Below are 26347 nucleotides of genomic sequence, written 5' to 3'. Positions count from 1 at the left end.
AGATGTCCATTGGCAGATGGATGGATAAGGAAGCTATGATCCATATACACAATGGAATATTACTCAGCTATAAAAAGGAATGCATTTCAGTCAATTGTAATGAGGTGGGTGAAACTGGAGCCCATTATACAGAGTGAAGTAAGTCAGAAAGAGAAATACCATTACAGTACATTAACACATATATATGGAATTTAGAAAGATGATAACGATCCTATATGCAAGGCAGCAAAATTAGAGATATCAAGGGAACATTTCATGCAAAAACGGGCACAATAAAGGACCGAAACGGAATGGACCTAATGGAAGCAGGGGATATTAACAAGTGGCAGAAATACACAGAAGAACTGTACAAAAAAAGGTCTTAATCACCTGGACAACCCAATAGTGTGGTCATTCACCTAGAGCCAGATATCTTGGAGTGTGAAGTCAAGTGGGCCTTAAGAAGCATTACTACAAATAAAGCTAGTAGAGGTGATGGAATTCCAGCTGAGCTATTTCAAATCCCCAGAGATGATGTTGTGAAAGTGCTGCACTCAATATGCCAGCAAATTTGGAAAACTCAGCCAAGGCCACAGGACTGGAAAAGGTCAGTTTTCATTTCAATCCCCAAAAAAGGACAATGCCAAAGAAAGTTCAAACTACAACACATTTGCACTCATTTCAAATGCTAGCAAGGTAATGCTCAAAATCCTTCAAGCTAGGCTTCAACAGTACGTAAACTGAGAACTTCCAGATCTACAAGCTGGATTTAGAAAAGAAGGAACCAGAGATCAAACTGCCAACATCCGTCGGATTACAGAAAATGCAAAGGAATTCCAGAAAAAGTTCTACTGCTTCACTGACTATGCTAAAGCCTTTGACTGTGTGGATTTCAACGAACTGTGGAAAACTCTCAAAGAGATGGGAACACCGGACCACCTTGCCTGCCTTCTGCGAAACTTCTATCAGGTCAAGAAGCAACAGTTAGAACAAGACAAGGAACAGTATATTGGTTCCAAATTGGAAAAGGAGTATATCAAGGCTGTATATCGTCACCCTGCTTATTTAACTTATATGTAGAGTACATCATGCGAAATGCTGGGCTGGATGAAGCTCAAGCTGGAACTAAGATTGCAGGGAGAAATATCAATAACCTCAAATATGCAGATGACTACACCCTAAAGGCAGAAAGTAAAGAGCAACTAAAGAGCTTCTTGATGAAGGTAAAAGAGGAGAGTGAAAAAGCTGGCTTAAAACTCAAAATTAAAAAAATTAAGATCATGGCATCTGGTCCCATCACTTCATGGCAAATAGATTAGGAAAAAATGGAAACTGTGACAGACTTTATTTTCTTGGGCTCCAAAATCACTGCAGACAGTGACTGCAGCCATGAAATTTTTTAAAAGATGCTTGCTCCTTGGAAGGAAAGTTATGACCAACCTAGTTAGCATATTAAAAAGCAGAGACATTACTTTGCCAACAAAGGCCCTTCTAGTCAAGGCTATGGTTTTTCCAGTGGCCGTGTATGGATGTGAAAGTTGGACTGTGAAGAAAGCTGAGCACCGAAGAATTGATGCTTTAGAACTGTGGTATTGGAGAAGACTCTTGAGAGTCCCTTGGACTGCAAGGAGATCCAACCAGTCCATCCTAAAGGAGATCAGTCCTGGGTGTTCTTTGGGAGGAATGATGTTGAAGCTGAAACGCCCATACTTTGGCCACCTCATGCGAAGAGTTGACTCACTGGAAAAGACTCTGATGCTGGAAGGGATTGGGGGCAGGAGGAGAAGGGGATGACAGAGGATGAGATGGCTGGATGGCATCACAGACTCAATGGACATGAGTTTGGGTGAACTCCGGGAGTTGGTGATGGACAGGGAGGCCTGGCATACTGCAACTCATGGGGTCACAAAGAGTCGGACACAACTGAGCGACTGAACTGAACTGAACTGCTCCTTGGAAGAAAACCTATGACAAACGTAGAAAGCATATCAGCATATTTCAAAGCAGACATCACTTTACCAGCAAAGTTCAATCTAGTCAAAGCTATGATTTTTCCAGGAGTCATGTGTGGATGTGAGATTTGTACCATAAAGAAGGCTGAGCACCAAACAATGGATGCTTTTGAACTGTGGTACTGGAGAAGACTCTTAAGAGTCCGTTGGTAGCAAGGAGATTAAACCAGTCAATCCTAAAAGAACTCAACTCTGAATATTCACTGGAAGGACTGATGCTAAAACTGAAGCTCCAATACTTTGGCAACCTGATGTGAAGTATTGACCCACTGGAAAACACCCTGATGCTGGGAAAGATTGAGGGCAGGAGGAGAAGGGGTTGACAGAGGATGAGATGGTTGGATGACTCGATGGCCATCAATTTGAGCAAACTCCAGGAGACAGTGCAAGATAAGAAAGCCTGCAGTGCAGTGCATGAGGTCTCAAAGAGTCGGGCATGACTGAACAACACCTATTTAGCCACGTTTCCCAACATCCCTATAATTTTTTTCTTAGAACACACTCTAACATTCTCAAAAACAAAAAACATTCCAGAAAGATGCACATTGAGATCTGAGGTATCTGTACACATCCACAAATCATCTTACATTATTAGTACAGTCAAAAACTGGTAGGTGTTGGCACCTAGAAGTCAAGGTAGGGTGGCAGCCCAACTCTTTTCAGCATGAAGACTTCCTTGCCAGAAGAAGAATATACTGATTTCTTAGACTGCCCTGTGTTCCAAGCACAAGGCAGAGACTCATTCACCATTAGGAAAATGCAATGAAATAAAGACTGTTTGCCAGTCAGAGGCTAGGAGGACAGTAACTCCCCATTAGCAAAGCCTAGTGATGTGGCAGAAGTGACTTCTTCCTTTCAATTCCTAAATTCACCAGCAACACACCAAGGGGAATACAACCGGCAACATCCAACCTGTTTGAAGACAAAGGCAAAAATCACGTTTTGCAATCTAAGATCACCCTAAATGGCACCCGTGATGCTCTGCCAATCATCCTTAAGGACCTGACAAGATAATCTGGGCCTCTTCTGGCTACCTACAGACAACCAGAGCAGGAACAGGAAGGAAGGGCATCCCAGAAACCTCAAGTTTCACCATCCAAACTTCATTCCTAAGAGAATTCCAAGTAGGACTGTGAGGTCAATATGTCTCCTAAACTGGGATCCATCAAATTGAAATACTTCTGGGCAACCGAGACCAGCAAGAGGTACTGGATGAAGGCCTATGCTAGCTCTCAAGAAAGAGATAACGGGAGGAAGGTCAGTTATTCCCAGGCCTACCTCGGCCCCCGAGCATCAGGGAGAGGCAGGGTCTCCACGCCAGGAACAACAGGCAGATTGTGAGCAGGTGCTAAGACAGTGTGACTGAGCCTCACTGCCTGAAAACACACAAATCAAAGCATCTCTCTTCTCTCCATGGACACCCTCCCCATGCATGCTCCCCCAGCCAAAATGGGCACAAAGGTGGGACATGGAAGACAGGGAGGCTTGAAGAGACGAAGGATCCAGGCAAGGGCACACATAGTCTGGTGAGGCAGGTAGCCAGTGCCCTCATCACCTGCACACAGGCCAGCTCAGCGCCCTCCTCCAGGACTGACCTGTGACGTCCAGGTGGAAGGACACCTTCTGGCCCCCGGCCTCGCAGCTGTACTCCCCGGCGTCCGCCTTGCCTGCCTGCTGCACCACCAGCCGCCGCCCGCGGCCCGTGGCCTCCACACGCACTTTCGAGCTCGAGCTCAGCTTCTTGCCGTCCTTGTACCACGTCACCTCCGTCTGGGCCTGGGCCACCTCGCAGCTCAGCATGGCACTCGCCCCCGCCACGGCCTGCACTTCACTGTGTGCCAGCTGCTCCTTGGCAAACACCACTGAGGGCTCTGGGGACAGAGGGGGATACACAGGGTCAGAGACCCCATCTCAGGCAGGAGGGCAGCCCCGCGCAAAGACGACCTGGATGGGGAGCTGGGAGTAGGGGCTTGGGGCGCTGGAGCTGGAGACTTCTCAGGCTCTGCACCAGCCCTGTGCCCTGCAGCGGTCCCCCTGCCTTTCTCAGCAAGTGACACAATTGATGCATCCACAGGTCCCTGCGAGGTCCACAGTGGAGGACAAATGGGACAGACTTGCCCTCTGCTCATGACAACTGCCAGGTCTCGAGGCGGATTTTCCCATCCTTCCTCAGCGGTGTCCCAGTCTTCTCCATACTGTTTAACAGCGGGGAACTTTCCATCTGTGCTCTGTGGAGACGGCTGAGGCTCGGCGCCCTCGTCCACTCTTAGCGTCATCGGCTGACAGCAATCTGGGGGAGTGCTCACATCTCCCTGCGGCCTTCTTCATCACTGAGGAATGAAGAAGCCTAGCGCCTTTCCCCTTAGGACTGGGCTCACCGGTACTGTTTTCTTCTTCCCGGTGACACTAGTCAAATCTTTTGCCCACTTATCAACAGTAAGCTCAATCTTTTCTTGATGCAACTCTGGCCATTCTTCAAACATTTAGAGAATGATAAACAGGGAGGTTTGAAGGATATTCCCAACTGTGTGACTGCCACTACCATTATCAGACCCAGTCCTCTGATAAACCAAACGTTCTCCTGCCAATAGTCTCACAAGGCCCATTTCTGCCCTTTGAGGTTAGAGCATCTGTGTTCTATTTAAGAAATATTTCCTTACCTTGAGTTTTTAAAGAAACCACTTTCTCATCTGAGGTTTTTTTATACCCTGAGCTTTCTAACCCAAGATGAGTTGACTTTTGTGTGTGGTGTGAACTGCTAGGACAGTTTAAGTTTCCCATGTGGTTCACTGGTTCAGCAACTATTTTGGACTAGAACATCCTCCCTCAACTTCTCAAATAGACAACACAATAACAAACAGAAGATAAAGAGGATCTGTGGGGATGGTGGGTGCAGGAACCCTTTTATGCAAGAACTATTTCTGAGCTCACTATTCTGTTCCTCTGACATGATAACTATCCTGCACTAGGATCCCATTATCTTGAAAAAACTGTAGCCTTACAATAATTCCTGACTTCAGGTCCCACTAAATGCTCCCACTGTGCTTTCCTTCAAGAAAACAACATATTGGCTGTACCTTGCCTTTGATCTGCCTGTCATTCCTCCATCTACCACCCAAAAAAGAAATTTGGTTTCGATTTTGATTGTTAGTAAGCATTTTTCATTTTTCCCTCGAATTTCTATCCACATACTGCAACCTCTAACTATGTTTCAAGAATCTTGAATAATGTCCCCCACACAGCCTCTGAGTAACTTTGATCAGATCTGGAATTAGAAACATGATACAATTTTGCCAGTCTAACTCTTTCACACAAATTTCATTTTGCAAGCACTCCTTGGCAGGACTTAGATGCAGAAATAATTTCTGCATATCGATTTTTTTTAATACACTAAATCTTACTCAAGAATCGGATGCAATCTAACCATTTATCTCTGGGATTGTCTGAGTTGATCATTCCATCATCAGCAAATTCCACTTTTAGTTTTCTAGTGATTTTATTCTCCTCTTTATTCAACTCAGAGGTTAGAGTTGGCCTGAGTGCTGTCCCTCATGTCAAAGATCTGGTACTCCTTAAGTGGGACGCTATTGTTGGGGTTGTTTTTGGTTTTGCAGGAGTGTGATAACATTAAAAAGAACTCTTTAATATAGTTTGCTAAGAATTTTATGGCACAAACTGATGCTCAATCTTATCAAACATTTTGTCCCAATGTATGACCTTCAAGTTCAATCAACTATTTGATTCTGTTCTCATGGAGATAATCACATCTTTCTGCATTCAATCCAATGTCAAGCTTTCTACCTATCAACAATGCCAACACTGACACAATGTGCAATCCTGAACTATGACTTTCACCACTCATCTCTACCCGTGGATACACTGCTGAATTCTTTTTTATTAACATTTAATATGTGATTTTTACCTTGGCACTTGCAGTAGATTTTCTGGAATTTCATTCTCCCTGCCTTTCTAGTGTGATTTTGGTATCGATGGTATATTCTGGACATGAAGGAGTTATGGAGGATATCTCATTCTTCTCTCTCTAGGATCATCTCCATAAGCATGGAATAACAATTTTTCAAATATTTTGCATACCTCATTAGAAAACTACAGGGCTGAGAACATTTTTTATTACTGGTCCTACTGATTCACAAGTCACACACTCTTTTAAATTTACTCTGTCTTCAAGTGTCTGATTTAGCCATATATCACAACTTTCAAAGGTTTTACCATAAAATACTTTCTAATGTGCTCCCCACCCCGAAAAAAAACACATTCTAAGAGATGCATGGTGGGATCTGGGGTCTATATATACCCACACATCCTGCTACACTGGCCTGGTCTCAAACTCACATGCTGGCACCAAGGAGGCAATGGGGCATGGTAGCCACCCCTATTCAGCATGAAGACTCTCTTCCCAGAAGAAGCATAACCTGATTTCTTAGACTGCCTGACATTTCAGCCACGAGAAAGAGACACGCGATGACTACGAGGAAAATGCACGGAAATAAAGGCTGCTTTGCCAGTCAAGGCTGCTAGGACAGTAACTGCTTATTAGCAACACATACTGATGTGGCAGAAGAGATTTTTTCCTTTCCATTTCTAAATTCATCAACCAATGCCAAGCAGAATACTGACCTGCAACATACAAACTTGTTCGAAGACAAATGCAAAATCATATTTGATCTACGATCACCCTAAATAGCACAGGTGACTGTCAACCATCCTTTCTTTCCTCCCTTTGTAAGGCGTGTGTGCATGCTAAGTCATTCACTTGTGTCCAAGTCTTTGTGACCCTTTGGACTGTAGCCCATCAGGCACCTCTGTCCGTGGGATTCTCCAGGCAAGAATACTGGAGTGGCTTGCCATGTCCAGGGGATCTTCCCAACGCAGGGATCAAACCCGCGCCTCCGGCAGCTCCCACCGTGCAGGCAGATTCTTCACAGCTGAGCCACCAGGGAAGCCCCACTCTGTAAGGACCTGACAACAAGACGTGTTTTTTTTTTTTTCTTGCAATGTACAGGCTACTAGAGCTTCTATATCCAGAGACAGGAAGAAGTGGCATCCAAGAAACCTCAGATTCAATCATCTGAAGCTCACTCCTGCAAGAATCCCAAGTAGGACTGTGTGGCCAGTATTTCCCCTAATCGCAAATCCATCAAATTGAAACACCCAAGAACGTGCATGAGGTACCAGATGAGGGCATGTGCTGACTCTCAGGAAAGACAGATCATGGGGGGAAAGTCACATATTCCCAGGTCTATCTCATCCCCCAAGCATCAGGGAGAGTCAGGGTCCCGACACCAAGAACACAAGGAAGGTTCTGGGCAGGTGCTAAGACAGTGTGACTGAGTCTCACTGCCTCCAAAGAGGAGGACAAAAATGGCCCTTCTTCACTGAAGGTGCATCTTTCAGGGCCAAGATGATATGAAGATGAGACATGGAGATGCGAGGAAATAAAGGCTACAGGCGAGTACACACATCTGTTGAGACCAAAAGCCAATCCCTTCATCCTCTGCACACAGCCTAGCTCAGCGCCCTCCTCCAGGACTGACCTGTGACGTCCAGGTGGAAGGACACCTTCTGGCCCCCGGCCTCGCAGCTGTACTCCCCGGCGTCCGCCTTGCCCGCCTGCTGCACCACCAGCCGCCTGGCACAGCCCTTGGCTTCCACACGCACTTTCGAGCTCGAACTCAGCTTCTTGCCGTCCTTGTACCATGTCACCTCCGTCTGGGCCTGGGCCACTTCGCAGCTCAGTGTGGCACTCGCCCCTGCCATGGCCTGCACTTCACTGCATGCCGGCTGCTCCTTGGCGAACACCACTGGGGGCTCTGGGGACAGAAGGGGATACACAGAGTCAGAGACCCCACCTCAGTCAGGACAGCAGCCCCGCACAAAGAATAGGATGGGGAGCCAGGGAGGAGGTGTGTGTGCTGGCAATGGAGTTGAAAATTTTTCTGGGCCCTGCACCAGCCCTGTGCTCTGCAGAAGTCCCCTGCCTTTCTCAGCAACAAGTCACACAGTTCTCGTGTGTGACACAGCATTCTCGTCTGAGTCCATGTGAGCAGGGTGGCCACTGGAAAAGACTTCTCCTGTGCTCATGGCATCTGCAGGGTCACGAGGCATGTGTCCCCAAACCTTGCTAGATGGTGCCCTAGTCTTCTCCATGTGGTTATGCAGGAACTTTTCACCTGCGGTCCGTGGAGATGACTGAGGTGTGGTGCCCTTGCCAACTGTTTACTGTTAGCTGGCGGCAATCTGGGAGGAGTGCTTCCACCCCTTTCCGGGGCTTTCTTTGTCATTGAGCAATAAAGCAGCTGAGTACCTTTCCTCTTAGCACTGGGTTCACCATTCCTATTTTCTTCTTCATGGTGATACAATTCAAATCTTTTGGCCACCTACAAATAGTAGGCTCTTTTTTCAATTCAATTCTGGCCACTCTTTATACATTTACATACCAGAGAATGATACATACTTAGGATTTAAGGATATCTCCAACTGTGTGAGTGGCATTTTTACTCTCAGATCCAGTCCTTTGATAAATCAAAGATTTTCCTTCCAATAGTTTCACAATGTCCATTTCAGCCCTTTCAGGCATAGATCATTTATGTTCCATTTAAGAAATTTCTCCTTATATTGTCTTTAAGGAAACCACATTATCATCTGAGGGATTTTTGGGGGTTTTGCCTTTTACCCTGAGTTTTCTAACCCATTCTGAGCTGACTTTTGTGTGTGGTGTGAATTGCTAGCACAATTTCATTTTTCCATATGGTTCAGTGGTCCAATGCCATTTATTAGACAACATCCTTCCTTGAGTTCTCCAATAGATGACACCGTAACAATGGAAAAGTGTAGGGGAAGGGGGGATGGGTGGAGCAGGAAGCCATTTATGCAAGGAACTGCTTCTGGGCTCACCATTCAGCTCCTCTGATGTGGAAACTATCACTGCACCGGGATCCCCTTATCTCGAAAACTACAGCTTTAGGATCATTCCTAATACATGAGAACTGGTCAGGCTGGTCCCCCACGGAGCAGGGATCACGTGCCCACACATGTGTGACTTTGTAGCCTTGTGCAGAGCTGGCGTGCCTGGGTGTGTGTCTGCTTCTGCAGCCAAGAGTGTCCTGAGCAGGAGCCTGCTTTTGTAGATAGCTCTGCGGTTTCAGAGGGCTTCCCAGGTGGCGTTAGTGGTAAAACGTCCACCTGCCAATGCATGAGACATAAGAAATGTGAGTTTGATCCCTGGGTCGGGAAGATCCCCTGGAAGAGGAAATGGCAACCCATTCCAGTATTCTTGCCTGGAGAATCTCATGGACAGAGGAGCCTGCCTGGTAAGCTATAGTCCTCAGGGTTGCAAAGAGTCTGACACTACTGAAGTGACTTAGCCTAACAGAGGTCCCAGTAAATGTCCCCACCATGCTTTTCTTCAAGAAAACAGTGTATTGGCTGAACCTTGCCTTTGAAATCAGCCAATTATTCTTCCATCAGATCACCCCAAAAAGAAAATTCTATTTTGATTGTTGGTAAACATCTTTGACTTTTTTCTCAGATCGCTCCATCTGATGCAACCTCCCGCTGTCTCTCAAGGATCTTGAATATAATTTCCCCATGCACAGCCTCTTGATGACTTTGATCAGACCTGGAATTAGAAACATGATAACTGTGCTAGTCCAACTCTTAACACAAATTTCATTCTTCAAGCGTTCCTAATCAGGACTTAGATGTAGGAATTATTTCAGCATGTTGATTTTTTTTTCCTCAAGAATCATTCACAGTCTAATAATTTATCTTCAGATTTTCTGAGTTGATAATCAAATCATCAGCAAATTTCACCTTTAGTTTTTCAAAACCATCTGCTGGTGATTTTATTCTCCTCTTTACTGGATTCAGGGATTGCAGTGGCCTCCATGTATTCAGTCAGTTCAGTCGCTCAGTCATGTCTGACTCTTTGCAACCCCATGAACGGCAGCACACGAGGCCTCCCTGTCTATCACCAATACCTGGAGTCTACTCAACCCATGTACATTGAGTCAGAGATGCCATCCACCCATCTCATCCTCTGTCGTCCCCTTCTCCTCCTGCCCTCAATCTTTCCCGGCATCAGGGTCTTTTCCAATGAGTCAGCTCTTTGCATCAGGTGGCCAAAGTAGTGGAGTTTCAGCTTCAGCATCAGTCCCTCAAATGAACACCCAGGACTGATCTCCTTTAAGATGGACTGGTTGGATCTCCTTGCAGTCCAAGGGACTCTCAAGAGTCTTCTCCAACACCACCGTTCAAAAGCATCAACCCTTTGGTGCTCAGCTTTCTTCACAGTCCAACTCTCATATCCATACATGACCACAGGAAAAACCATAGCCTTGACTAGATGGACCTTTGTTGGCAAAGTAATGTCTCTGCTTTTTAATATGCTGTTTAGGTTGGTCATAACTTTTCTTCCAAGGAGTAAGCATCTTTTAATTTCATGGCTGCTGTCACCATCTGCAATGATTTTGGAGCCCAGAAAAATAAAGTCAGCCACTGTTTCCACTGTTTCCCCATCTATTTGCCATGAAGTGATGGGACCAGATGCCATGATCTTCGTTTTCTGAATGTTGAGCTTTAAGCCAACTTTTTCACTCTCCACTTTCACTTTCATCAAGAGGCTCTTTAGTTCTTCTTCACTTTCTGCCATAAGGGTGGTGTCATCTGCATATCTGAGGTTATTGATATTTTCCCAGCAATCTTGATTCCAGCTTGTACTTCCTCTAGCCCAGCATTTCTCATGATGTACTCTGCATATAAGTTAAATAAGTAGGGTGACAATATACAGCCTTGACATACTTCTTTTCCTATTTGGAACCAGTCTGTTATCTCTCACTCAAAGATTTGAAGGTACACCTTAAGTGGGATGATGTTATCACCGTTGTTCTTTTCACAGGAATTTTATTATGTCAAAAGAAAAAATATCTTATATAGTTTCCCAAGTATTTTATGGCAGGGACAGATGCTTGATGTTATCAAATATTTTGTCTTGACGTATGATGCTTGAATTTAATTAACCATTTGATTCTGTACTGGTGGAGATAATCACATCTGGGATCTTCATAGAACAAGGATCAAACTACTGTCCCTGGCATTGGCATTCTGGACCACCAGGGAAGTCCTTGCACTCTATTTCTTAATATCCAGCTTTCTACTTTCTATTAACATATCCAACATTAAGCTCATTGTGCAACCCTAGACTACGATTTTTATCATGGGCCTACTCCTGGAAACATTGATTAATTCATTTTGCTAACAAATACTATGATTTTTTTTTTATTTTGGCCTTGATATTCACAGTAGATTGGTCTGAAGTTTGATTCTCCCTGCCATTGCTGGGTCATTTTGGTATCAATGTTATGTTTTGTATATGAAGAAAATTACAGAGTCTACCTCCTTTTTCTCTCTCTAGGATCATCTCCACAAGTGCAGAATAACAGTTTTCCCGGACATTTTGTACAGTGTACCAGAGAACTGGTTTTCCTAGTGGTTGGGCAATAAAGAATCTGCCTGCAATGTAGGAGATGCAAGTTTGATCCCTGGGCCAGGAAGATCCCCTCGAGAAGGAAATGGCAACCCACTCTAGCATTCGTACCTGGGAAATCTCACGGACAGAGAAGAGGGGCGGACTACAGTCCACAGGGTCACAAGTAAGTTAGACGTGACTTGCAAATAAACAACAACAAGAACAACCAGAGAACTACAGGGCCGAGAAGACTTTCGTTATTGGTCCTACTGATTGGCAAGTCTTACAACACTTTGACTTCTGTCTGTTTTCTTGTGTTCATAGAGCTTACCATGATTTAGCCACATTTCACAAGTTTTCAAAAGCTCTGCTTTCAAATACTCTCTAATGTGCTCCAAAAAACACATTCTATAAAGATGAACTGTGGGATCTGAGGTATCTATTCACACCCACAAATCATTCCAGGTTGGCACAGTCTCAAATCACGTGTCAGCACCCAGGAGTAAATGTGAAATGGCAGCCCATCCCTCTGTGGCATGAGACTCTCTTCCTGGAAGAAGAATAAGCTGATTTCCAGTCACAAGACAGACTCACTCACTGACCATCAGGAAACTGCAAGGAAGTAAGCACTGCTTTGCAGTCAGAGGTTGCTAGGACAGTAACTCCTTCTTAGGAAACACTAGGAAGAGACTAAGAAGGACGGCAGAAATGAACGTGTTCCTTTCTGTTTCTTACTCCCTCCGTGGAGCGCAAAAAGGAGTACTAATGGGAAAACCCAACCTGTTTGAAGACAGAGGCAAAAGCATCTTTTATCTAAGTGAAAGTGAAAGTGAAAGTGAAGTCGCTCAGTCGTGTCTGACTCTTTGCGACCCATGGACTGTAGCCCACAAAACTCCATCCGTGGGATTCTCCAGGCAAGAATACTGGAGTGGATTGCCAGTTCCTTCTCCAGGGGATCTTCCTGACCCAGAGACTGAACCCAGGTCTCCCACACTGCAGGCAGACGCTTTAACTAAGATCAGCCTAAATAGCACAGATGACTCTCTACCAGCCAGCCTTTTATCTTCCCTTTGAAAAGATGTGACAACACCCCTGGGCCTATTTCCAGCTACCTCTAGGCAACTGGAGCTTCTATATCCAGGAAAAGGAAAAAAAAGGCCTCCCCGAAACCTCAAGTTTCATCATCCAAAGTTCACCCCTAAGAGAATTTCAGGTAGGATTGTGTGGCCATTTCTTATGATCGGGGATCCACCAAATTGAAACCCGTCTTGACAACTGAGAACTGGCATGAGGGGCAACAAGAGGAAATGTGCTGGGTGTTGAGGAGAGACTTACGATGGGAGGAGAGTCACGTATCTCCAGGTCTACCCCAGCCCCCAGGAAGAGGAGACCCAGGGTCTCAACACCAGGAATAACCAGCAGGTTCTCGGCAGGTGCTAAGCCAGTGTGATTGAGCCTCACTGCCAGGTAAAGATGTGGGCAGAAACGGCCCCGCTTCGTTGCAAGCACACCTTCCACATCACCCCCCCCCAACCCCGCCCAGGGACTAAGATGGGACATGGAAGACAGGGAGGCTTGAAGAGATGAAGGACACAGGCAAGGGCACACAGGTATGGGGAGGCAGGTAGCCAGGCCTCTGATGGCCTGCACGGGCTATCTCAGCGCCCTCCTCCAGGACTGACCTGTGACGTCCAGGTGGAAGGAGACCTTCTGGCCCCCGGCCTCGCAGCTATACTCCCCGGCGTCCGCCTTGCCCGCCTGCTGCACCACCAGTCGCCGCCCGCGGCCCGTGGCCTCCACACGCACTTTCGAGCTCGAACTCAGCTTCTTGCCGTCCTTGTACCACGTCACCTCCGTCTGGGCCTGGGCCACCTCGCAGCTCAGCGTGGCACTCGCCCCCGCCATGGCCTGCACTTCACTGCGTGCCAGCTGCTCCTTGGCGAACACCACTGGGGGCTCTGGGGACAGAGGGGGATACACGGGTTCAGAGACACCGTCTCAGTCAGGAGGGCAGCCCCGCGCAAAGAAGACCTGGATGAGGAGCTCGGGGGGCAGGACAGTCAGGAAAGGTGAGGGTGGAACTGGAGACTTCTCAGGCTCTGCACCAGCCCTGTGCCCTGCAGAGGTTCCCCTGCCTTTCTCAGCAACAGGGACACAATTTATGCATTCTCACATGGGTCCCTGGGAGTACACCTTGGGGTGGGCGGTCACTGGAACAGATTTGTCCCCTGCTCATGACATCTGCAAGGTCTCGAAGCAACTGTTCCCCAACATTCCCAGAATGGCACCCCCGTCTTCTCCATACTACTATGCAGGAACTTTTCACCTGCAGTCCATGGAGATTGCTGAGGCTCAGCGCCCTTGCCTACTCTCAGTATTGTCAGCTGGTGGCAATCTGGGGGAGTGCTCAGACCTCCCCAGGGCTTTCTTTGTCATTGTCTGAGGAATGAAGAAGCGTAGCACCTTCCCCTTAGGACTGGGTTTGCCATTACTGTTTTTTTCTCATTGGTGACAGTATTCAATCAAATCCCTTGCCCACTTACCAATAGGTTCTGTCTTCTCTCAATTCACATCTGGCCACTCTTTGTCAATTTAAACACCAGAGAATGAAACATAGGTAGGATTTAAGGATACTCTCAATCATGCGACTGACATTTTCACTCTGATCCAGGTCTCTGATAGCTTTTCCTCCAATAGTCTCACAATGCCATTTTGTCCCTTTAAGCATAGAGCATACGTATTCTATTTAAGAAATCTTTTTACCTTAAGTCTTGAAGAAACCACATTAGCATCTCTGGATTTGGGGGTTTTATCTTTGACACTGAGGTGTCTAACCCACCTCAAGCTGACTTGTGAGTGTGGTGTGAACTGCTAGTACAAGTTAATTTTTCTGTATGGTACAGTGGTCCACCCACCATTGTTTGAGGACAACATCCTTCTGCTAGTTCTCAACAGACAACACAGTAACAAATGGAAGATGCGGAGGGTCGGCAGGAATGGGTGATGCAAGATTCCACTTCTGCAAGAACTGTTTCTGAGTTCACTATTCCGTTCCTTGGATGTGATAACCATCCCAGCACTGGGATCCCTTATCTTGAAAACTGTAGCCTTGTAATAATTTTTGACATTGCTGCTGCTGCTAAGTTGCTTCAGTCGTGTCCGACTCTGTGCGACCCCATAGACGGCAGCCCACCAGGCTCCCCCGTCCCTGGGATTCTCCAGGCAAGAATACTGGAGTGGGTTGCCATTTCCTTCTCCAATGCATGAAAGTGAAAAGTGAAAGTGAAGTCACCCAGTCGTGTCCAACCCTCAGCGACCCCATGGACTGCAGCCCACCAGGCTCCTCCGTCCATGGGATTTGCCAGGCAAGAGTACTGGAGTGGGGTGCCATTGATTGGGTAACAGTAAATGCTTCTACCATGCTCTTCTTCATGAAAATGATGTACTGGCTGTATCTTGCCTTTGCAACCTGCCAGTCATTCTTTCATTAGAACACTCAAAAAACAAGTTTTCTTCCATTTTGATTATTAATAAACATCTTTTGATTTTTTTTCCCATTAGATTTCTATCCATCTCTTGCAACCTTTAACTGTCTCTCAAGAATCCAGAATAATTCCCCCCACACAGTCTCTTGGCAACATTGATCAGACCTGGAATTAGAAACATGATACAACTGATCTAGTCTAACTCTCACACAAATTTCATTTTCCAAGCACACCTTGCTGGCACTTAAACATAGAAATGTTTTTTCCAGGTTAATTTTTTACACACTAATTATGCAAGAATCATATGCATTCTAATAGTTTATCTTTAGGATGGTCTGAGTTGATCATCCTATTATCAGCAAATCCACCTTTAGTTTTCTGAAACCATATCCAGCGGAATAGCAGTTTCCAGATATTCTGTATGGTGTACCAGAGAACTACAGGGCTGAGAAGATTTTCATCAGTAGTCCTGCTGATTCACATGCCATATCTCTGATTTTCTTTATCTTCCTGTATCTGATTTTCAGAGAGATTACTAAGATTTAGCCACATTTCACTATTTTTAAACAGTTTTACCTTAGGATACTCACTAACATGCTCCAAAAACCACATTTAACAAAGTTGGGTGGTAGGGTCTGGGGAACACACACACCCACTAACCAACCTGCCCTGGTACGATCACAGAATGTCAGAGGTTGGCCTCTAGTGACTGAGGTGGTATGGCAGAGGAGCAGGTAGACGTGGAGCACATCTCCCTCCGTGGATACATCAGGAACGCACTGACAGACACAGAAGTGCATGTGGACCAGCTGGGAGCAGGCAGGAGGAGCTGACTACTGGGAAGGAATATACAGCACCGCGCAAAACTCTGTAGGAGGAAGGAACTAGGGAAAACAGGAGTGTCAGTAAGACTGGACCTGCCCTCGGCAGGCAGGGAAACTGAAGTAGGGGGCCGATCCCCACATCAGGGCAACTGTCTGAGTCAGGGGAGAAGCATTTGATGTTAAGAGTGAAACAGCTGATCTGTGACAGCCTAAATGGAATGAGAATCAGACAGTCCTTGCTGCAGCCATACACACTGGACAGGGACGCGGGTCCCCTGGAAGGCGCAGTGACTGGGAGCTGGAGAGTAGGGATTGTGGAGCAATCTCAGGACGAGGGCAGCTGTGGACTGCAGAGAGAGACGGAGCGAGGGGATGTGAGGGAGGAGACTGTGGGAAATGCCTGTGGAGGAAAGCCAGGCAGCCATGGAAGCAAGGTTGCCGGGCGCCAGCATGAGGAGCTCTGCCCATGGCCAAGGTCATGAGGAAGGAGGCTTGGCATACGCAAAGGCGTGATCAAGCCTCAGGAAACCCCCTGCTCCCGAGCATCTACCCCCAAAACCAGAGTCTATCTACCTTACTGTTTCATGCTCTCGCCTACACCTCTGACTTTATGGGGGGCTGTTCCCCACCGGTTCTCTCGGAGAAGGAGTAAACGTGCAGCTCCAAGGCAATAAAAATTCCTGGGCATGACAAGAGTGTTTCAGCTTATGGACTCCTCTGAAGGTTATCTAGCCCACCTGTATAGGTTCGTCCGGCCACATATGATTGTTTACAGCCTCCCAACCTGAGAGGCACGAGATGTTTTAGACTTACTAAAGGCAAATTCTTTTGGGAAGTTAGAAATTATTAGGGTTGGTTAGGAATTATATTGGTGAAGGGTTTTTCATTTGTTGTGCCAACAATTGCTGCTAATTCCCTGCCCTGGGTGTGACAAGGGTATCTCAGGTCAAACCTCTCTGGGCAGACTAGCTTGTGTGACAGGATTATCCATACTCCTGCCACTACTCACATGATTGTTTACTACCTCTCAACCATAAACAGCACAGAGAGTTTGGAGTATTTTGAGAATCTTAATTAGCATAGGGCTTTTCTCATTGTTGAGTCAATGATTGCCACCAGACCTCCATATCCTTAGGCACCTGGGAATATATTAATCAATGTATTTGGAATATAGAAAAGGAAATATAGTAGTTTTTAAGGTTAGCAATACTAGACTTTTTGAGTTAATGAATTTTCTCTTTTGTAATAGATCACTGTACTTTGTTATAAATCACTGTGTCCTTGCTATGTAAAAATGTAACTTTATCACTATCTTAAGACTAAATAGACCTTACGGGGAACATTGGTGAAAGGATTTTTCACTTGTTGGGCTGATGTTTGCTGCTAAATCTCCATATGCCCTGCCCTTATAATGAATATAACTAGCATATAGGAGAAATAAGTATTAACCTTTAAGATTAGTCATGTTAACCTTGGGTTAAATAAATTCCTTTCTTGATTGTAACTCACTACACCCTCACCCTATAGGAATGCAACTTTATTTGGAGGGTGGTGCCTGGTTTAAGAAAAAACACCCTTGGAAAAAATAAGTTTTTTGGTTATCAGAAAGAAAGGGTCATAAAATGTCAGCAGGCCTCATGGCCAGAAGATGATGTAAAACCCCTAAGATCTTTTTTTATGTAAAGTACCTGATTTTGATAAAGGTCAGGACTGCTGACCCCCGCGTGACTCTGTATTCATCCCTATGTGTAACAAAAGGTATATAAGCAAACCCCAAAATAAAGAAATCGGATCAGTTTCCGGAAAGACTGATTCCTCCATGTCGTTCTTTCTTGCTCCCCGTTTTTCTGGCCAAATTCCCATCTGGAGCGTGGGTGCTCGCCATGTCTACTTACTTGTCCCGGTTTTCAAGCCCACGCGAGGAGGAGCCCAAGGAGGGGCACCTTCCGATATTCAAGTGGCGCCGGTGGCCCAACGTAGACGGTGCAAATTCCTTGTCTTGGAATTTTATTGGTATCCCACATAAACCAAGTTATTCAGCCTCTTTTTCTCTCCTACTATTTTCTGGCCAAATTCTCATCTGGTGCATGGGTACCCACCAAGCCCGCTAATTTTGCCTGGGCTTCTAAGATTGGACTGGGGGTGGGCCTCAGGGCCTCCTCTCCTTTGGGAGAACGGAAAGACGCCTGCAGCCTACGTAGGTGGTGATTGGTATTCCATGTAAACCAAGTTATTCAGCCTCTTTTTCTCTGCTAATTTTCTAATCCCTCTCTATCTGTAATTAAATAAGTTATTTCCAAGGACGCCGACTCCGTCCCCACCTTCGAATCACCTTGGATCCAGCAGGGCTGGACCCTGGCACAAGGTGACGCTGCTGAGTCATGTGTAGGGGGTGGAGCCATCACAACCTCTCTCCCCCTACACGAAAGCACTGGCAGCTGAACAATAGAGAGGCTGGCCCATCAAATGCCTGACGCACCAAATTACAGAGTAGGACCCCACCCAGGGTGCCCCTTATGTGCCTGATGTACCCATCTAGAGGAGGACCCTGAATGGGCAGAGCAGTGGAGAAAGACTAGACAAAGAGGCCTTTTGATTGCCAGCTGCTAGGGGCTAGAAAAACACCGATAGGGCCATAACTCCTGTGGCCAACAGAGTCTGTGTCCCTGTGCATTTGGCGCTGCCAGGATCCTCATGACCCACGCAGCTGCGCCACCTTCACACTCAACCCCACTGGGGCAGAACTGCCATGGGCAAAAAAAAGGCTTGCACCTATGCACGCAGGGTGCTTCAGTCCTGTCCAATTCTGCAACCCTGTGGACTGTGGCCTGGCAGGCTTCTCTGTCACAGGGGTTCTCCAGGCAAGAAAGCTGGAGTGGGTTGCCAGACCCTTCTCAGTTCTGTTCAGTTGCTGAGTCGTGTTCAACTCTTTGCAACCCCATGGACTGCAGCACGCCAGACTTCCCTGTCTATCAACAACTGCTGGAATTTGCTCAAACTCATGTCCATCGAGTTGGTGATGACATCCAACCGTCTTCTCTGTCGTCCCCTTCTCCTCCTGCCTTTAATCTTTCCCAGCATCAGGGCCTTTTCCAATGAGTCATGACTTTGGATCAGGTGGCCAAAGTATTGGAGCTTCAGTTTCAGCATCGGTCCTTCCAATGAATATTCAGTGCTGATTTCCTTTAGGACTGACCAGTTGGATCTCCTTGCTGTCCAAGGGACTCTCAAGAGTCTTCTCCAACACCACAGTTCAAAAGCATCAATTCTCCAGCGTTCAGCTTTCTTTATGATTCAACGTTCACATCCATACATGACTACTGGAAAAACCATAGCCTTGACCAAATGGACCTTTGTCAGCAAAGTAATGTCTCTGCTTTTCAATATGCTGTCTAGGTTGTCACAGCTTTTCTTCCAAGGAGCAAATGTCTTAATTTCATGATTGTAGTCACCATCTGCAGTTATTTTGGAACCCAAGAAAATAAAGTCTGTCACTGTTTCTATTGTTTCCCCATCTATTTCCTGTGAAGTGATGGGACCAGATGCCACGATCTTAATTTTTTGAATGTTGAATTTCAAGCCAGCTTTTTCACTCTCCTCTTTCACTTTCATCAAGAGGCTCTTCAGTTACTCTTCACTTTCTGCCGTAAGGGTGGTGTCATCTGCATATCTGAGGTTATTGATATTTTTCCTGGCAATCTTGATTCCAGCTTGTGCTTCATCCAGCCTGGCATTTCGCATGATGTACTCTGCATATAAGTTAAATAAGCAGGGTGACAGAATACGGCCTTAACATACACCTTTCCCAATTTAGAATCGGTCTCATTGTTCCATGTCCAGTTCTACCTGTTGCTTCTTGACCTGCATACAAATTTCTCAGGAGGCAGGTCAGGTGGTCTGGTATGCCCATCGCTTTAAGAATGTTCCACAGTTTATTGTGATCCACACAGTCAAAGGCTTTGGCATAGTCAATAAAGCAAAAGTAGATGTTTTTCTGCAATTCTCTTGCTTTCTCGATGATCCAGTGGATGTTGGCAATTTGATCTCTGGTTCCTCTGCCTTTTCTAAAAACAGCTTGAACATCTGGAATTTCACTGTTCACATACTGTTGAAGATTTCCTCAAAAGAATTTTGAGCATTACTTTGCTAGCATGTGAGATGAGTGCAATTGTGTGGTAGTTTGAACATTCTTTGCCATTGCCTTTCTTGAGGATTGGAATGAAAACTGACCTTTTCCAGTCCTGTGGCCACTGCTGAGTTTTCCAAATTTGCTGGCATATCTAGTGCAGCACTTTCACAGCATCATCTTCTAGGATTTGAAATAGCTCAGTTGGAATTCCATAAGCTCCACTAGCTTTGTTCATAGTGATGCTTCCTAAGGCCCACTTGACTTCACATTCCAGGATGTCTGGGTCTAGGTGAGTGATCACACCACCACAGTTACTGAGTCGTGAAGATCTTTTTTGTACAGTTCTTCTGTGTATTCTTGCCACCTCTTCTTAATATCTTCTGCTTCTGTTAGGTCCATACCACTTCTGTCCTTTATCGAGCCCATCTTCACATGAAATGTTCCCTTGGTATCTCTAATTTTCTTGAAGAGATCTCCAGTCTTTCCCATTCTATGATTTTCCTCTATTTCTTTGCACTGATCACTGAGGAAGGCTTTCTTATCTCTCCTTGCTTTTCTTTGGAACTTTTCTTCAGATGGGTATATCTTTCCTTTTCTCCTTTGCCTTTAGCTTTTCTTCTCTTTTCTTTGGATTTTTTTTTTTAAATTACTTATTTTAATTGGAGGCTAATTACTTTGCAATATTGTAGTGGTTTTTTCTCAGCTATTTGTAAGGGCTCCTTAGACAACCATTTTGCCTTTTCGCATTTATTTTTCTTCTAGAGCACTATTTCCTTTTAGAGCACTATATTTCCTGCTGCCCCAGCCACCAACTCCTCTGAGTACCTGGTACTGTCAGATTCCCTGCAACCCAAGCAGCTGCCCCACTTCCACCTGGCTCTCACCGGGGCAAACCCAAGCCCTCCAGGGCAGCCTCAGGAGCAAACCCCAGTGGACGACCCACAAGCAGAGGTGGAAATAAAGCCACAGCTGAAACCCAGGGGCAGTGTAGCTAGGGAAGAAGACCCAAAACCTTCCCACCATCTGTACAAACTTCAGGTTAAATCCACACGATTAACTAGGCAGACTCTGTGTCTATGGAATATATAAAAGGATATTGAGAGCTCCCACAGAAGAAAACCTACTAGTTCTGACAGCTGTGGACACTGGAGGCAAGAACACACAGGAGTAGGATCAGATTGGAGTCTGAGCTGCCCCCACAGCAGGTCCAGAGGTCAGCCTCGTATTAGAGAGCATCCTTGGGAGACAATGTGGACTGTGACTCACAGTAAGGGAAAGAATGCTGACAGCAGAGACTCAAGAAAAACGGTTATTCTTCTTATACTCTGACTTGCTCTATAGTTGCTTCTGGATTTTTTTTCTTTTTCTCTTATTTTCCCTACCTCCTCCACCTTGCTGTAGTTGTCCATTTTATTAGCACTATGAAATCTATTTAAGCTTATGAGATTTTCTTTTTCAATCACACTTTTCATTTCTGTTATAGACGTCTGCATTTTGCAGAACTTTGGCCTTTTGCAGTTCTGTAGTTTTCCTTTTTTTTCTCTTTAATTTCAATTAAAAAATTACTTTTAAAACTTATGATTTTTTTCTACATTTATTTGTTTGCTTTTCCTACTGTTCTTTTCCCCTTGCAGTTAATCTTTAATATAGATAAATCTTATCTACCTCTATTTCACTTTGCATTTCTATTCTTTCTTTCTTTTCTTTTTCTCACCATATGTGTTATGTTTGTTTTCACTGCTTTATCCCCCAGTTGGTACCTTGCTTTAGTTTTGTTTTCCAGTTTGTGCTTTACTTAGTTTTGTTCTCAACTGGTGGATATCATTTCTGGTTTCCTTTCTTCACTGGGTCAGTCTGTTGTACTCTATTTTTGTTGGACTGTTTTGATTTTGTTTATGGGTGTTTATGTATGTGTGTCTTGTCCCTTATTTTAATTATTATTTGCCTGATTTTGTAATTGCCGTTTGTCTGGGGTTCACCTTTGTTTTCTCCTTTTTGGGTATTTGTTTTAATCTCATTTAATGCCATAACCACCCACCTGTGGAATCTCAGTTCCTGGCCAGAGATCAAGCCCCGGACCTTTGGAGTGGGAGTGCTGATTCCAAGACCCTAGACTACCAGAGAACTAACCCTAAGGAGTAGCAAGTAGCAAGAACTCCCACAAAGGGAACCACTTGTATACAAGACCTGATATCGCCCAACTACCAGTAGCACCCTGTGCGGGGTACCTCATCCAAACAACAAACAAGACAAAAATACAAACCCAATCATCAGCAGACAGTATTACCACCTTACTCAGTCCTGCCCATCAGAGGAAGTAAAAAAAAAAAAAAAAAACTCACTGCCTCCCACCAAATGCAAGGACAAGTCACACCCTACACAAAGCTGACACAAACCACTGGACCAAACTTATGAGGGCAGAAACCAAAAGAAAGAAAGAATTCAACCCTGAAGCCTGGAAAAAGGAGACCTCAAACATAATAAGTTTAAAAAAACAATGAAAAGACAGAAGTACTGCACAAATGAAGGAACAAACCAGAAACACACAAGTCCAAATAAATGAAGAGGAAATAAGCAAACTACCCAGAAAAGAATTCAGAATATTGATCATAAAGATAATACAAAACCTTGAAAATAAAATGGAGAAAATGCAAGAATCAATTAACAAAGACCTAGAAGAATTAAAGAATAAACATACAGACACAAACAACACAATTACTGAAATTAAAAATACTCTAGAAGGAACCAATAGCAGAATATCTGAAGCAGAAGAATGGATCAGTGAGCTGAAAGATAAAATGGTGGAAATAATTGCTGAAGAGCAGAATAAAGTAAAAAGAATGGAAAGAACTGAGAAAAGTCTCAGAGATCTCTGGAACAATATTAAATGCACCAAAATTTGAATTATAGGGATCCCAGAAGAAGAAGAGAAAAAGAAAGGGTATGAGAAAAAAATTTTAAGAGATTATAGTTGAAAATTTCCCCAACATTGAAAAGGAAATAGTCAATCAAGTCCAAGAGGCACAAAGAGTCCCATACAGGATAAACCTGAAGAGAAACATGCCAGGACACATACCAATCAAACTAACAAAGACTAAACACAAAGGAGGAATATTAAAAGCAGCGAGGGAAAAGCAACAAGTAACATACAAGGGGAACCCCTATGTTTAACAGTTGATCTTTTAGCAGAAACTCTGCAGGCCAAAAGGGAATGGCAGGATATATTTAAAGTAGTAAAAGGGAAAAATCTACAACCAAGATTATTCTTCCTGGCAAGAATTTCATTCAAAATTGATGGAGAAATCAAAAGCTTTACAGACAAGCAAAAGTCAAGAGAATTCAGTACCACTAAATCAGCTTTATAAGAAATGTTAAAGGGACTTATATAGTCAGAAAACACAAAATAAGAAAAGATCTGCAGAAACAAACCACAAACAATTAAGAAAATGGAAATAGGAGCACATATATCAATAATTACTTTAAATTTAAATGTATTAAATGGTCCAACCAAAAGACACAGACTGGCTGAATGGATACAAAATCAAGACCCATACATATGCTGTCTATAAGAAACCCACTTCACACCTAAAGACACTTATAGACTGAAAGTGAGAGGATGGGAAAATATATTCCATGCAGATGGGAAGCAAAAGAAAGCTGGAGTAGCAATCCTCGTATCAGACAAAATAGACCTTGAAATAAAGAATATTACAAGAGATCAGGAAGCATGCTACATAATGATCAAGGGATCAATCCAAGAGGAAGATGTAATAATTATAAATATCTATGCTCCAGGACTGGAAGAAACACAAGCTGGAATCAAGATTGCTGGGAGAAATATCAATAACCTCAGATATGCAGATGACACCACCCTTATGGCAGAAAGTGAAGAGAAACTAAAAAGCCTCTTGATGAAAGTAAAAGAGGAGAGTGAAAAAGTTGGCTTAAAGCTCAACATTCAGAAAACGAAGATCATGGTATCTGGTCCCATCACTCCATGGGAAATAGATGGGGAAACAGTGTCAGACTTTATTTTGGGGGCTCCAAAATCACTGCAGATGGTGACTGCAGCCATGAAATTAAAAGACACTTACTCCTTGGAAGAAAAGTTATGACCAACCTAGATAGCATATTCAAAAGCAAAGACATTACTTTGCCAACTAAGGTCCATCTAGTCAAGGCTATGGTTTTTCCAGTGGTCATGTATGGATGTGAGAGTTGGACTGTGAAGAAGGCTGAGTGCTGAAGAATTGATGCTTTTGAACTGTGGTGTTGGAGAAGACTCTTGAGAGTCCCTTGGACTGCAAGGAGATCCAACCAGTCCATTCTGAAGGAGATCAGCCCTGGGATTTCTTTGGAAGGAATGATGCTAAAGCTGAAACTCCAGTACTTTGGCCACCTCATGTGAAGAGTTGACTCATTGGAAAAGACTCTGATGCTGGGAGGGATTGGGGGCAGGAGGAGAAGGGGACGACAGAGGATGAGATGGCTGGATGGCATCACGGATTCGATGGACGTGAGTCTGAGTGAACTCCAGGAGTTGGTGATGGACAGGGAGGCCTGGCGTGCTGCGATTCATGGGGTCACAAAGAGTCAGACACGACTGAGCGATTGAACTGAACTGAACTAAGGAGCACCTCAATACACAAGACAAACACTAAATGACATAAAGGGAGAAACTGACAGTAACACAATAATAGCAGGAGACTTTAACACCCCACTCACACCAGTGGACAGATCATCAAAACAGAAAACTAATAAGGAAACACAAGTCTTAAATGACACATTAGATGAGATGGATCTCATTGATGTCTTCAGGACATTCCATCCAAATTCAGAAGAATACACCTTCTTCTCAAGTGCACATGGAATATTCTCCAGGATAGACCACATCTTGGGTCACAAATCAAACCTCAGGAATTTAAGAAAATTGAAATCATATCAAGCATCTTTTCTGACCACAACTCTATGAGACTAGCTATCAATTATAAGGAAAAAAACTGCAAAAACACAAACACATGGAGATTAAACAGTATGTTTCAAAATAATGAACAGGTTACAGAAAAAATCGAAAGGGAAATCAAAAGATTCTGCAAAAGCAGTAAGAGGGAAGTTTATAGCAAGACGATCCTACCTCAAGAAACAAGAAAAACATTGAACAGACAACCTAACTTTACATCTAAAACAACTGGGAAAAGAAAAACAAACAAACAAAAGAAATCAGCAGAAGGAAAGAAATCACAAAGATCAGAGCAGAAATAAATGAAAAAAAAATGAAAGAAACAATAGTAAAAATTAATAAAACTAAAAGCTCATTCTTTGAGGAGATAAACAAAATTGATAAACCTTTAGCCAGATTCATCAAGAAAGAGAGAGAGAAGAATCAAATCAACAAAATTAGAAATGAAAAAGGAGAGGTTTCAACAATGCAGAAATACAAAGGATTATGAGAGACTCTTATGAGCAACTTCATGGCAATAAAATGCATAAACTGGAAGAAATGGACAGATTCTTAGAAAAGTTAAATCTTCCAAGACCGAACCAGGAAGAAATGGAAATGGTGAACAACCCAATTACAAGCACTGAAATCAAAACTGTGATCAAAGATCTCCCAAAAAACAAACCCCAGGACCAGATGGCTTCACAGGTGAATTCTAATCAAACACATAGATAAGAGCTAATACCTATTCTTCTAAAACTCTTTCAAAAAACTGCAGAGGAAGGAACACTTCCAAACTCATTCTATGAGGCCACCATCACCCTGATACCAAAACTAGACAAAGAAAACTACAGGCCGATATCACTGATGAAAATAGATACAAAAATCCTCGACAAACTCTAGCAACCAGAATTAACAACACAATAAAAATTTCATAACCATGATCAAGTTGGGTTTATTCCAGGGATGCACGGATTCTTCAGTACACACAAATCAATGTGTTACACTGTACTAACAAACTAAAAGATAAAAACCACATGATAATCTCAATAGATGCAGAAAAAGCCTTTGACAAAATTCAGCACCCATTTATGATTAGAGCTCTTCAAAAAATGGGCACAGAAGGAACGTACCTCACCACAGTAAAGGCCAAATATGATAAGCCTCCAGCAAACATTATTTTCAATGGTGAAAAACTGAAAGCATTCCCCCTAAGATCAGGAACAAGGCAAGGGTGTCCACTTTCACCACTATTACTCAACATAGTTCTGGAAGTCCTAGCTACAGCAATCAGAGAAGAAAAAGAAATAAAAGGAATTCAAATCAGAAAAGAAAAAGAAGTAAATCTGTGACTGTTTGCAGATGACATGATACTACACATAGAAAACCCTAAAGATACTATCAGAAAATTACTAAAGCTAATCAGTGAATTTGGCAAAGTCGTAGGATACAAACTCAATATACAGAAACCACGTGCATTCATATATACTAA

The 26347-nt window shown here is 44.1% G+C and overlaps 1 protein-coding gene across 15 annotated transcripts in view; it reads right to left on the bottom strand.

Moving 5' to 3' along the window:
* OBSCN (obscurin, cytoskeletal calmodulin and titin-interacting RhoGEF) overlaps nt 1-26347 on the bottom strand; it is a 211153-nt gene that overhangs the window by 117785 nt on the left and 67021 nt on the right. For 12 of the 15 annotated variants that reach the window (XM_040241284.1, XM_040241286.1, XM_040241289.1 and 9 more), the window contains 3 exons: nt 13161-13436; nt 7547-7822; nt 3587-3862 (listed from right to left, as the gene is read on the bottom strand). In XM_040241284.1, coding sequence (XP_040097218.1) covers nt 3587-3862; nt 7547-7822; nt 13161-13436 — 828 coding nt within the window. The remainder of the gene's footprint in view (nt 1-3586; nt 3863-7546; nt 7823-13160; nt 13437-26347) is intronic. The other 3 variants (XM_040241291.1, XM_040241295.1, XM_040241296.1) reach the window with 1 other exon arrangement.

This window comes from Oryx dammah, unplaced genomic scaffold (genome assembly GCF_014754425.2).
Source record: "Oryx dammah isolate SB20612 unplaced genomic scaffold, SCBI_Odam_1.1 HiC_scaffold_5, whole genome shotgun sequence".
In the NCBI taxonomy this organism is placed as follows: domain Eukaryota; kingdom Metazoa; phylum Chordata; class Mammalia; order Artiodactyla; family Bovidae; genus Oryx; species Oryx dammah.
Note: the sequence above shows the minus strand (reverse complement) of the source record. Positions and strands in the feature narration are given on the sequence as shown.